Source organism: Oncorhynchus masou, chromosome 10 (assembly GCF_036934945.1).
Source record: "Oncorhynchus masou masou isolate Uvic2021 chromosome 10, UVic_Omas_1.1, whole genome shotgun sequence".
Lineage (NCBI taxonomy): Eukaryota > Metazoa > Chordata > Actinopteri > Salmoniformes > Salmonidae > Oncorhynchus > Oncorhynchus masou.
In genome coordinates, this window is record NC_088221.1 from 32,408,301 (window position 1) to 32,420,787 (window position 12,487).

General features: G+C 43.8%; 1 protein-coding gene across 8 annotated transcripts in view; it reads right to left on the minus strand.

Moving 5' to 3' along the window:
- Positions 1-12,487, minus strand: part of LOC135547546 (nck-associated protein 1-like) — a 73,023-nt gene that overhangs the window by 14,852 nt on the left and 45,684 nt on the right. For all 8 annotated transcript variants that reach the window (XM_064976644.1, XM_064976643.1, XM_064976642.1 and 5 more), the window contains 6 exons: positions 10,800-10,919; positions 8,602-8,741; positions 7,660-7,791; positions 4,937-5,155; positions 622-752; positions 178-275 (listed from right to left, as the gene is read on the minus strand). In XM_064976644.1, the coding sequence (XP_064832716.1) occupies positions 178-275; positions 622-752; positions 4,937-5,155; positions 7,660-7,791; positions 8,602-8,741; positions 10,800-10,919 (840 nt within the window). The remainder of the gene's footprint in view (positions 1-177; positions 276-621; positions 753-4,936; positions 5,156-7,659; positions 7,792-8,601; positions 8,742-10,799; positions 10,920-12,487) is intronic.

Below are 12,487 nucleotides of genomic sequence, written 5' to 3' on the forward strand. Positions count from 1 at the left end.
CGGAACAATGTGGTCCTAAACTGGCATGGGACTATTTGGACCAATAAAAAAATATATGTATATTTTTTTTGTTGCTATGGCCGAGTGCCCTAATGAACATGACCCAGCCAGCCCCGAGTTAACCCTGGATTACCTATGGTCCTCAACCTGTAACCCCTGACCTCCATGACCCCTCACCTTGAGCTCAGCCACCTGGGAGGAGATATGCCACATGAGACTCTCACTGAGGAACTTCATCCCATAGGGCCCCAGCAGCTCTGACAGGGACCGCATTTCTGAGAAGAGGAGAAGAAGATGCCTTTATTGTCCAATAAATGTCCAACGGAAATTTGGCGTTCTGCTTTAAACCAACAAAAGATGTCTTCTTCTGTATACATCATCTGTATACATAAGGTGCTTTATCGTCCACAAATGTCGAACATATATGCTTTTTTGTTTTATCCCAATCCTTCCGACATAAGATGGTAATGTTTTGTCAGTGATTCCTTGTGTCATCCAACACTGCTATTGCTATAAAAAAAGCCATGTTTAAATATGCTAGATAGTAAATCATCAGACTCACTCTCAGTAACATGAATGTCTATTGGTGTCTAAAAGGACAATATAACTAATGAAGCTTACCTGAGATATCAGAATATTCCTCTGCATTGAAGGTGAGCTCGTTCTCCGTAGGCAGGTTGACAAAAGCCTTCATGGCTGGGAAGTAAGCAATGTGTCCGTTACTTACTTGGCGCAGTAAGGTCTCCAGATACCTAAAGTACAGAGAGAATGTATGGTGTCTGCGTCATTGAATGGAAGGCATGATCAAGGCTGGGATTCAAATCAATCAATTTCTCAGATGTTCACAGAGATCACATTCACTGCCTTCCTGAAGACAAACAATGTATACGAAACGCTTCAGTCTGGTTTTAGACCCCATCATAGCACTGAAACTGCACTTGTGAAGGTGGTAAATTACCTTTTAATGGCGTCAGACCAAGGCTCTGCATCTGTCCTCATGCTCCTAGACCTTAGTGCTGCTTTTGATACCATCAATCACAACATTATTTTGGAGAGATTGGAAACCCAAATCTACACGGACAAGTTCTGGCCTGGTTTAGATCTTATCTGTCGGAAAGATATCAGTTTGTCTCTGTGGATGGTTTATCCTCTGACAAATCAATTGTACATTTCGGTGTTCCTCAAGGCTCCATTTTAGGACCACTATCGTTTTCACTATATATTTTACCTATAGGGGATGTCATTCGGAAACATAATGTTAACTTTCACTGCTATGCGGAAGACACACATCTGTACATTTCGATGAAACATGGTGAAACTCCAAAATTGCCCTCCCTGGAAGCCTGTGTTTCAGACATAAGGAAGTGGATGGCGGCAAATGTTCTACTTTTAAACTCGGACAAAACAGAGATGCTAGTTTTAGGTCCCAAGAAACAAAGACATCTTCTGTTGAATCTGACAATTGTGGTACAGTCGTCTCTAAATAAAACTGAAGGACCTCTGCGTTACTCTGGACCCTGATCTCTCTTTGGACGAACATATCAAGACTGTTTCAAGGACAGCTTTTGTCCATCTACGTAACATTGCAAAAATGATAAACTTGCTTTTGTCACTTCTAGGTTAGACTACTGCAATGCTCTATTTTCAGGCTACCCAGATAAAGCTATATATGAACTTCAGTTAGTGCTAAATATGGCTTCTAGAATCTTGACTAGAACCAAAATATTTGATCATATTACCCCAGTGCTAGCCTCTCTACACTGTTGTACTGTTAAGGCAAGAGCTGATTTCAATCAATCCTTATCCCAGTCTGCTGTTCCCACATGCTTCAAGAGGGCCACCATTGTTCCTGTTCCCAAGAAAGCTAAGATAACTGAGCTAAACCACTACTACTAGCACTCACTTCCGTCATCATGAAGTGCTTTGAGAGACTAGTCAAGGACCATATCACCTCCACCCTACCTGATACCCTAGACCCACTCCAATTTGCTTACCGACCCAATAGGTCCACAGACGACGCAATCGCAACCACACTGCCCTAACCCATCTGGACAAGAGGAATACCTATGTGAGAATGCTGTTCATTGACTACAGCTCAGCATTTAACAACATAGTACCCTCCAAACCAGTCATTAAGCTCGAGACCCTGGGTCTCAACCCCGCCCTGTGCAACTGGGTACTGGACTTCCTGACGGGCCGCCCCCAGGTGGTGAGGGTAGGTAACATCTCCACCCCGCTGATCCTCAGCACTGGGGCCCCACAAGGGTGCGTTCTGAGCCCACTCCTGTACTCCTTGTTCACCCATGACTGCGTGGCCATGCACGCCTCCAACTCAATCATAAAGTTTGCAGACGACACTACAGTGGTAGGCTTGATTACCAACAACGACGAGACGGCCTACACGGAGGAGGTGAGGGCCCTCGGAGGGTGTCATCAGGAAAATAACCTCACACTCAACGTCAACAAAACAAAGGAGATGATCGTGGACTTCAGGAAACAGCAGAGGGAGCACCCCCCCTATCCACACCGACGGGACAGTAATGGAGAGGGTAGAAAGTTGTAAGTTCCTCGGCATACACATCACGGACAAACTGAATTGGTCCACCCACACAGACAGCGTTGTGAAGAAGCGCAGGAGGCTGAAGAAATTCGGCTTGTCACCAAAAGCACTCACAAACTTTTACAGATGCACAATCGAGAGCATCCTGTCGGGCTGTATCCCCGCCTGGTACAGCAACTGTTCCGCCCACAACCATAAGGCTTTCCAGAGGGTAGTGGGGTCTGCACAACGCATCACCGGGGGCAAACTACCTGCCCTCCAGGACACCTACACCACCTGATGTCACAGGAAGGCCATAAAGATCATCAAGGACAACAACCACCCGAGTCACTGCCTGTTCACCCTGCTATCATCCAGAAGGCGAGGTCAGTACAGGTGCATCAAAGCAGGGACCGAGAGACTGAAAAAAAAACGCTTCTATCAAGGCCATCAGACTGTTAAACAGTCACCACTAACATTGAGTGGCTACTGCCATACATGTAAAAAATGTATCATTAGCCACTTTAAACAATGCCACTTAATATAATGTTTACATACTCTACATTACTCATCTCATATGTATATACTGTACTCGATACCATCTACTGCATCTTGCCTATGCCGTTTTGTACCATCACTCATTCATATATCTTTATGTACATATTCTTCATCCCTTTACACTTGTGTGTCTATAAGGTAGCTGTTGTGAAATTGTTAGGTTAGATTACTTGTTGGTTAATACTGCATAGTCGGAACTAGAAGCACAAGCATTTCGCTACACTCGCATTAACATCTGCTAACCATGTGTATGTGACAAATGAAATTTGATTTAATTTCAAGGTTTTACTGCTAACCTACAAAGCATTACATGGGCTTGCTCCTAAACATCTCTCCAATTTGGTCCTGCCGCACATACCAACACGTACGCTACGATCACAAGACGCAGGCCTCCTTATTGTCCCTAGAATTTCTAAGCAAACAACTGGAAGCAAGGCTTTCTCCTATAGAGCTACATTTTTATTGAATGGTCTGCCCATCCATGTGAGAGATGCAGACTCGGTCTCGACCTTTAAGTCTTTATTGAAAACTCATCTCTTCAGTAGGTCCTATGATTGGGTGTATTCTGGCCCAGGAGTGTGAAGGTGAACGGAAAGGCACTGGAGCAACGAACCGCCCTTGCTGTCTCTGTCTGGCCGGTTCCCCTCTCTCCACTGGGATTCTCTGCCTCAAACCAGTATTTATGCTGCAATAGTTTGTGTCGGGCGGCTAGGGTCAGTCTGTTATATTCTTGGAGTATATCTCCATTCTTATCCGGTGTCCTGTGTAAATTTAAGTATGCTCTCTCTAATTCTCACTATCTTTCTCTCTCTTTTTCTTTCTTTCTCTCTCTTAGAGGACCTGAGCCCTAGGACCATGCCTCAGGACTACCTGGCCTGATGACTCCTTGCTGTCCCCAGGCCACCTGGTCGTGCTGCTGCTCCAGTTTCAGCTGTTCCGCCTGCGGTTATGGAACCCTGACCTGTTCACCAGACCTGCAGGAGCGGTAGAGATACTCTGAATGATCGGCTATGAAAAGCCAACTGACATTTAGTCCTGAGGTGCTGACCTGTTGAACCCTCTACAACCACTGTGATTATTATTATTTGACCCTGCTGGTCATCTATGAACATTTGAACATCTTGGCCATGTTCTGTTATAATCTCCACCCGGCACGGCCAGAAGAGGACTGTCCACCCCTCATAGCCTGGTTTCTTCCTAGGTTTTTCCTAGCCACTGTACTTCTACGCCTGCATTACTTGATGTTTCGGGTTTTCGGTTGGGTTTCTGTACAGCACTTTGTGACATCAGCTGATGTAAAAAGGGCTTCATAAATACATTTGATTGATTGATGGTTCACCGAGGATATTGGCTCAAGCAGAAATCCCCTTTCAAACTCAATCGCAGTGCACAGGACATTTATTTGCGTTTGTTTGAATCAATGCCTAAATCTGTTATTCATAGAGAGGCAGAAAGAGGACATTTGTATTGTTTTGTGAATGTATTGCTTGTGCCAGTTGGTGTAGAGGCTGATGATGGTGGTTTTGGGTTAAGGGGGTTAAAGAGTGCAGGGGTTAAATAGTTTGGGAGTTAAGGGGGTTTAGGGGTGAAAGAGTTATGGGGGGTAAGGAGTTATGGAGGGTAAGGAGTTATGGAGGGTAAGGAGTTAAGGAGGGTAAGGAGTTAAGGAGGGTAAGGAGTTATGGAGGGTAAGGAGTTAAGGAGTTAAGGAGGGTAAGGAGTTAAGGAGGGTAAGGAGTTAAGGAGGGTAAGGAGTTTAGGAGGGTAAGGAGTTTAGGAGGGTAAGGAGTTAGGCGGGTAAGGAGTTAGGAGGGTAAGGAGTTAGGGTTAAGGGCTCACCAGTTGGTGTAGAGGCTAGTGATGGTTGGTTCTCCATGACTGTCCAGATGTTGTGTCTGCTGCAGCAGCACGTTGTTGAACACCCTGGTGATATCTATCTGAACATAGTTCTCTATGCTCTGGAGTACAGTCATGTAAGCCCTGACACTGGTCAGCAGCTCAGATGGTTTGGCTATCTCCTGGGTCGCCTGGTTATACATGGTCATCCCCACGATAGACCTAGAGAAGGAACAAAACAGGATCGATCATTCAATCAATCAATCAAAGGCATGATGAAGAATTCTTTATATTTCACTGACAGAGATGCAGAGAGGGAATTCATCATGTCCAGGAATTTGATATTTGACTGGCAGATCCAACAGTTAAGATTGGAATAATAGGGATCAATCAATCAAATGTACTTATAAAGTCCTATTTACAACAGCAGATTTTCCCTGTTACTGTTAGTTACATGGACTCCAGGGAGTTTGGGCGAGTCTTCAACAACGTTCAACAATGGCTCTATTGTTTTCCCTAATGCCTAACCTTTCCGTATTTCTACGTAGATAACTTGGTGTGGAGTGGGCAGATCTGATCCAACATGGCAGGGTTAAAAAACTATGGCGCAACAAGTGGTAAAACGCTCTTTCACACCCTGACCGAGTATTAGGAACATTTTGTAAATAACTAGCCACTTTTCCCTTCTGTCTGAAGTGTGCTGGGAACTGGGAACCTAAGAGCAGTAAAACTTTTATCCTGCGCTGATCTGGAGGAGCAGGGTGGAGTGGTAAGTGGCGGTAATTGGGTATGTGTGTGAACCCTCTCCTCTGTGGGAAGCCTGGACAGTGGAGGGGTTCACGGCACTGTGGAGAGGGGCCAGCCAACACACACACACACACACACACACACACACACACACACACACACACACACACACACACACACACACACACACACACACACACACACACACACACACACACAACCCCAACTCCCACAGTGGAAAATACCTGTTACTCTCCAGCACAATGTTTGGACAATTTCATTGGACCGGTCAGGCCCCATTCTGGATGCATGTCAAAAATCACTCTGACCCCAAAAAACATTTGTCTGTTGGACTAATAAATCACATATAAAATCATAAACCCCGGAGAGGTTTTTTGTTAAACTCTGTCGAGGGATTTTAATTAAAATTAACAAATGGATGACAATGTTCCTTGATTTATAACAACAAACTAAGCCTCCTTCCTTTTGCATGAGATAGTCAATGGATTGGTGTTTGGGGAGGAGAGAACGATTTCATAACTGACCAGCTAACGTTACAACACAGTGGTGCCATGATGTTGGCCTGGGGGTAGGTTTATGACAGTTATAAATACCTCTTCCCCGCTTTTTCATCTCTCTACCCTACTGATGTTACATTTGAAAACCCCTTGGTTAACATCGAGATTCTGGAAACACCAGAAGGTGGGGGGGAAATGAACTATATTCTGGTAACCTGACCAATTGAACATATGCAGTGGTACTTAATGAATATGATATAAGTTCGGTTGTCATCTGAGACATTCTCATCAATGATAAGATGACAAACTCTACAATGTAAAGCCTACACATCAGAGTTATCGGATTCACATGGAATTGTTGTTCAATTTAAATATTTGAATATGAAATTATTCGTGATGGGATGAAATGTGATTTTAGCTTCTAAAATGTGAGAATTGGGTTTTCATGAGTGAATTAGGCCCGACTCAGTGGCCCGCCCACGTGAAGATACATTGTTTGTAAACTATGAAACACACCCCTTGTTTCCCTCCACTATATAAGCCCTTGACGAAAATGTAACCTCCTGCTCCGAGGATGTGAGGATAATGGTCCGATGTCTGAATGGTTCAGATAATAACTACAGAACGAAGCAAACATCAGCGTGAGCTTTGATTGTGAATGGTATGAACTTTGAACTCTTATTCACTACAGAAGTGATACCTCCTAGCCGTTGGGTTAGCAACAGCAGCTGCAAACGAGGGTTAGGAAGGAACAGACAGCGTATCCCGCCTATCACACAATGGGTGGTAATTTAGAATGCATAAGATACTGTATTTACGATAGCACAGCTTCTTCCTTTGTCCCTTAGTCTTCCCGCTCTTTCACTCAAACCCAGCCCTTTTCTTTTGTGTAACCAGCTGTCATATCTGTTCCGCCCGCTAGAGACGTTTTCCTTTATGACGTAATTTGTAATCAAGGTATAATTCATTCTTTGTATATGTAATTCTGTGTGATTAGTTAGGTATTTAGTAAATAAATAATGAAACCCAATTTTGTATTGCTGATTCAACTTGTTAGCCAGGGTTCGTGAAGACCAATAATTTACAACTTTCAGATGAGACTGAATTCAGGTCACGATTAATATTGACTGCTATTGATGTAAAATATTACTAGGTCTTTAAGAGTTTATTCAGAAGATAACAGCTCTATAAATATTATTTCATGGTGCCCCGACTCTCTAATTAATTACATTTACATGATTAGCTCAATCAGGTAATATTAATTACGGAGAAATTATTTCATAGAATAGCATGTCATATCACTTAATCCGGCATAGCCAAAGACACGACAGTGGGAAGCCATCAGACTATCTGCAGGAATTCACTCATAGCCTCCTGTGAGGATTGTGTGTGTGTGTGTGTTCATGCACATGTGCAATCATACATATGCGTGTGTGTGTGCAAGCATGTGTGTGTACTCACTTGGTAAAGCGGATCTCCAGGTGTGAGGTGAGGTACTCCCTGGGAGTGAAGGTGTGTTCCCATATCACCATGTTGGGTACATAATTGATGGAGAAACACAGCTCGGATAGCGCTGTGTGAAGCTTATCCAGGCTAGGAACACAGACAGTTAGGCAGACATTAAAACCTCATTTCGTTCAGATTAAAGGGGAAATCTGTGACAGAGCAGATGGATTAAGTTCCTCCAGCACCACAGTTGATGTTGTTTTTACACATCACTTTTTTAGCCCAGACTTGAATCTATATTATCCTAGCCCTGGTCATGGTCTGTTTCTATGCAGCTTACATGAAGCTGAGAATTAGGAGTATAGTAGTAGAGTTAGGACCAAATTCCAGTGGAATACCCAGAGCAGGGAGGGCAAGTGATGGCAGTAAATCTTAGCATGGTATTTTTAACACACAGTGGAAGATGAGGTTGCAAAACCATGCCTGCATCCCAAATGGCATCCCATTCCCTATGTAGTACATTACTTTTGACCGTTGTCCACAGGGCTCTGGTCAAAAGTAGTGAATTTTGTAGAGAATAGGGTGCCATTTGGGACACACACAGACCATGACTTACAAAACCATCCAATAACAGTGTGCTGTTGAAAATATCTGAAAGTGGATAGGTGGTCATGGAGAGGGGGGAGGGGAACAGGTCGCTGGTAACAAAAAAGTAACAAAGGGTAACAAAAAGGTCGCTGGTTCGAATACCCGAGCAGACTTGGTGAAAAATCTGTCAATGTGCCCTTGAGCAAGTCACTTAACCGTAATTGCTCCTGTAAGTCACGCTGGGAAAAAGTGACAAAAATGTAAATGTCTCCATTGCATCTTTTCTTGATTCCTCAAAATCGAGCATAGACACATTGGGAAAGAGTCCCTAACCTTACTTAGAGACCCTACAGAGTGTACACTACTTACTTGGTGACCAGCAGCCTGTTCTTCCTCATGCTCTCTACTCCAGGCTTCTCTCTCTCAGGTTCTCCTTTCTTCCCCGTCTGCTTCTTTGACTTCTTGTTCACCGCCTGACTGATGGTTTTGGCACAATGTTTTGGCAGCAGCTGCAACAGGAGCACAGCAGGGACAGGAAACCCCCTTTAACACCCACAGACCAATAAGGAATGAAGTGACAAATTATGTTTCCAAGGCACTTAGTTGGGACGTGCACAATGTAGGCTATATGGTATTCTATTTACTAGGCTTGGGCGGTATACAAATGATTTTTTTGAAGTTTTTCAATAAATGTGAACATTTGTAGCTACTTAAGTTATTACCTGCAGTCAAGTTGTGCAACACGTTAGGAGATAAAGTAGATTGCATTCTTCATTTTACCTGTCACATTATTTTAAATGATGAAGCTTACCATAGTTCCCTAGAACAGTTGATCCAGTCGGGTGTTTGTTAGGAAATAGCACAACAGGAGACAGCAGGAACTGGTGAACCCATAGTGTTCTATATCTATCAGAGTCTCTGCTGTGCGGCACACATGAGTTGATGAACTTATTACACTTGGATACAATTCACTACTAAATGTTTGCCATCAGATATCTTCATGGCTTTCTGCCAGAAGTCAAAGTGATCTGGATGCGTTCTGTACAGACGCCATTTTTTCCCTGTGTTTCCTACTAGTGTTTTTTCCCCTCCTTCTCCCATCTGCGCCGTGTACACACGCTGCTCTTCTTTCAGTAAAGCATGCATCACAACTTTCTCCATTTGCACAATTTCTCCCGTCCACTTTCACTTGTAAAATGTCCACACTCACTGAAAATGGGATTCAGTAACAACAGGCTATGCTTTTATAACTTTATGAGCTGGATTTGCCGGTCTTTGTAATTAGCTTATGTTTGGTTTCAAACGTAAGCATTTAGTTAACAGCTTCTATATGATTTTGCTATTAGTTTGTGCTAATTCTGTTAGCATTCTGGTAATAGCGTCCCAATGGGCTTTTCTTGTGTTTTTAAGCGCAACCTTGTGTGTTATCTGGTAATACAGTAAATCCCAGGATGCGAGAAGGATGGTATAGCAATATGAAAATCTGGATACCGCCCAAGCCTATTTACCTGTACATGACAGAAATAGAATTTTGAAAAGTATCTGGACTTAAGACCTACATTGAGTCAGTCATCAGTTGAAAAACATAAATGGCAAGTAAATAGGTCCAACAATACTAACATACAATAGTTCCAACACACAGATAACAAGGCATGAACTCAATGTACCGTACGGGAAAGTTTTCCAGACTCAGATTAGGCCTAAATGACGAGGCTTAACCTGTGTCTGGGAGACCGGCCCTTCTCAGTAATTATAATAAATGAGATAGCTAGGAATGACACGAGAGCAGACCCAGACCACTCCTACCAAACAGTAAAAAAAATAAAATGTTAAAATACATTACACATTTCGTAATGACAGAATGCATTTGAAACTTCACGCACAGTAAAACTTGTGTAGGACTTTAGCCTAATGAAATTATTTTACCCACAGGAGTGGGGAAAAAGGTGCTTGTACATTAATAAGCAAAGACAATGACGGCCTTAACGACACGTAATAAAACAAAGACGGCCTTAACGACACGTAATAAAACAAAGACGGCCTTAATGACACGTAATAAAACAAAGACGGCCTTAACGACACGTAATAAAACAAAGACGGCCTTAACGACACGTAATAAAACAAAGACGGCCTTAACGACACGTAATAAAACAAAGACGGCCTTAACGATACGTAATAAAACAAAGAGGACACTTCAACAAGCCTATTTCACACCATAGCCTGCTGAATTTGCAAGACGACTCGTCTTTCAGTTAAAATTTGGCACAAATTAAAATGTGGCACTGACTCGCCCATAGACGGATGTTTCAGCATTGTATAAATTAAGAGTTCAGCCTTCGACTAGCCACGTGTGACATGCACGAGCAGTTACAAGCCTGCTCGAGTTAGCGGCCGGCGGACGAGCAATATCCACCATTGTAGTGTGGCTGAAGCCTGATCTGGAAAGAGAAGCTAAATGAAGCTGGCTAGCTTTAGAAAATCCTGAGTAGATCAAGCTTGTTTCGTAATATAGCACTCTGGTCGCTGAGCATGCACTGTGATTAATCACCATGACAACAGAACCTCACCTGGTCGCTGAGCGTGCATTGCTCGGTGCAGATGTCTGTGATGAGGTTGCGGGCCTGTTTAGCCATCTCATCCAGAAACATGTTGCACAGGGACAAGCTACGGTCGCCTATGTGATGCCTCTGTAGGAAGGAGGGAAAAGGGGAAGAAAATGTTATCCAGGGTAAAGCAGTTTGCACCATAGGAGATTGGCTGGTGGATGGCTGGTGGATGGTAATTCTCACGGATTACTTTGCCAACCACTTTGAAAAGGTCGACAATGTCCACTCCTCATTCACTCAGCCTACGGAGTCCACTGGTCCCACTATTACAGAACTACCTAATAAAGGTACAATTAAAAACCTTACACCTTGACCTCAATCTCCCCTCTCTCTCCGTATTAAATCCTGCAACTAGTGATGTCCAGCCACCTGACAACCTGCTCGCTCGACCCCATGCCCTTCTCCAGACCATCTCTGGAGACCTTCTCCCATTCCTCATCAAGAAGGCCAATGTTGCTCCCCTCCTCAAGAAACCAACTCTTGACCCCTCTAATGTCAAAAGCTATAGACCAGTACCCCTTTTTCCTCTCTTTCCAAAACCCTGAGTGTGCTTTTGTGAGTGAAATGTTATGTTTGTGTATCAAATCAGGGCTTAAGAGCGTTGGGCCAGTAACTGAAAGGTTGCTGGATCAAATCCCCGAGCTGACAAGGTAAAAATCTGCCGTTCTGCCCCTGAGCAGGGCAGTTAACCCACTGTTCCCTGGGCACCGAAGACGTGAATGTCGATTATGGCAGCCCCCCGCACCTCTCTGATTCAGAAGGGTTGGGTTAAATGCCGAAGACATTTCATTTGAATGCATTCAGTTGTACAACTGACTAGGTATCCCCCTTTCCCTTTCCCCAAATCACTGTTACTTTTCTAATAACCAATTAGATAGGTTCACGCAGGTGACTGACTGATTGTGTATGGAGGAATCCTCACTATCACTGACATGCAACTTGGCAGGACTCCCAGAATGTTGCTATGGGAACAACCAAAGTATCTCAGTTTCAAGGTCTCAACTTGGAGAGAGAAATCCTCATGAGGTATTGGGTTAGCAACATGTGCGAACCACCGGTAATGATTCATTAATCATGCTAAATCATGCAGATATAACTCGTCTGTGTAGAGTATAGCTGTATATAAGAACTGCTGGGACGGCCCCAAGGGAGCTTCTGATAGACCTGCACGGTGTGCAGAGGTTTTTGTAACCTGTTGTAAGCTTCCTCATAAAAAAGGGATTCATTTAAGCACGACTTTAGGTGTCCCTGGTGTTGAATTTCCACCACACTTTATGACCAACTCTTTCGTTATCGCTCTCAGAACGATCTTCTTGACCCTAACCAGTCGGGCTTCAAGACGGCTCACTCAACTGAGAACTCTCTCCTCTGTGTCACGGATGCTCTCCGCTCTGCCAAAGCTAACCCTCTCTCCTCTATTCTCATCCTCCTAGATATATATCCACTGCCTTCATCACTGCCAACCATCAGATTGTCCTCTCCACTCTCAAGGCTGGGTGTTTCAGGCTCTGCACACTTTTGTATTGAGTCCTACCAGGCAGGTTGCTCATACCAGGTGACATGGAGAGGAGTCTGCATCACATGCTCTCAATACTGGTGTCCCAGTGGCTCAGTTCTAGGTCCTCTCCTCTTTTGTCAACACACAAAGT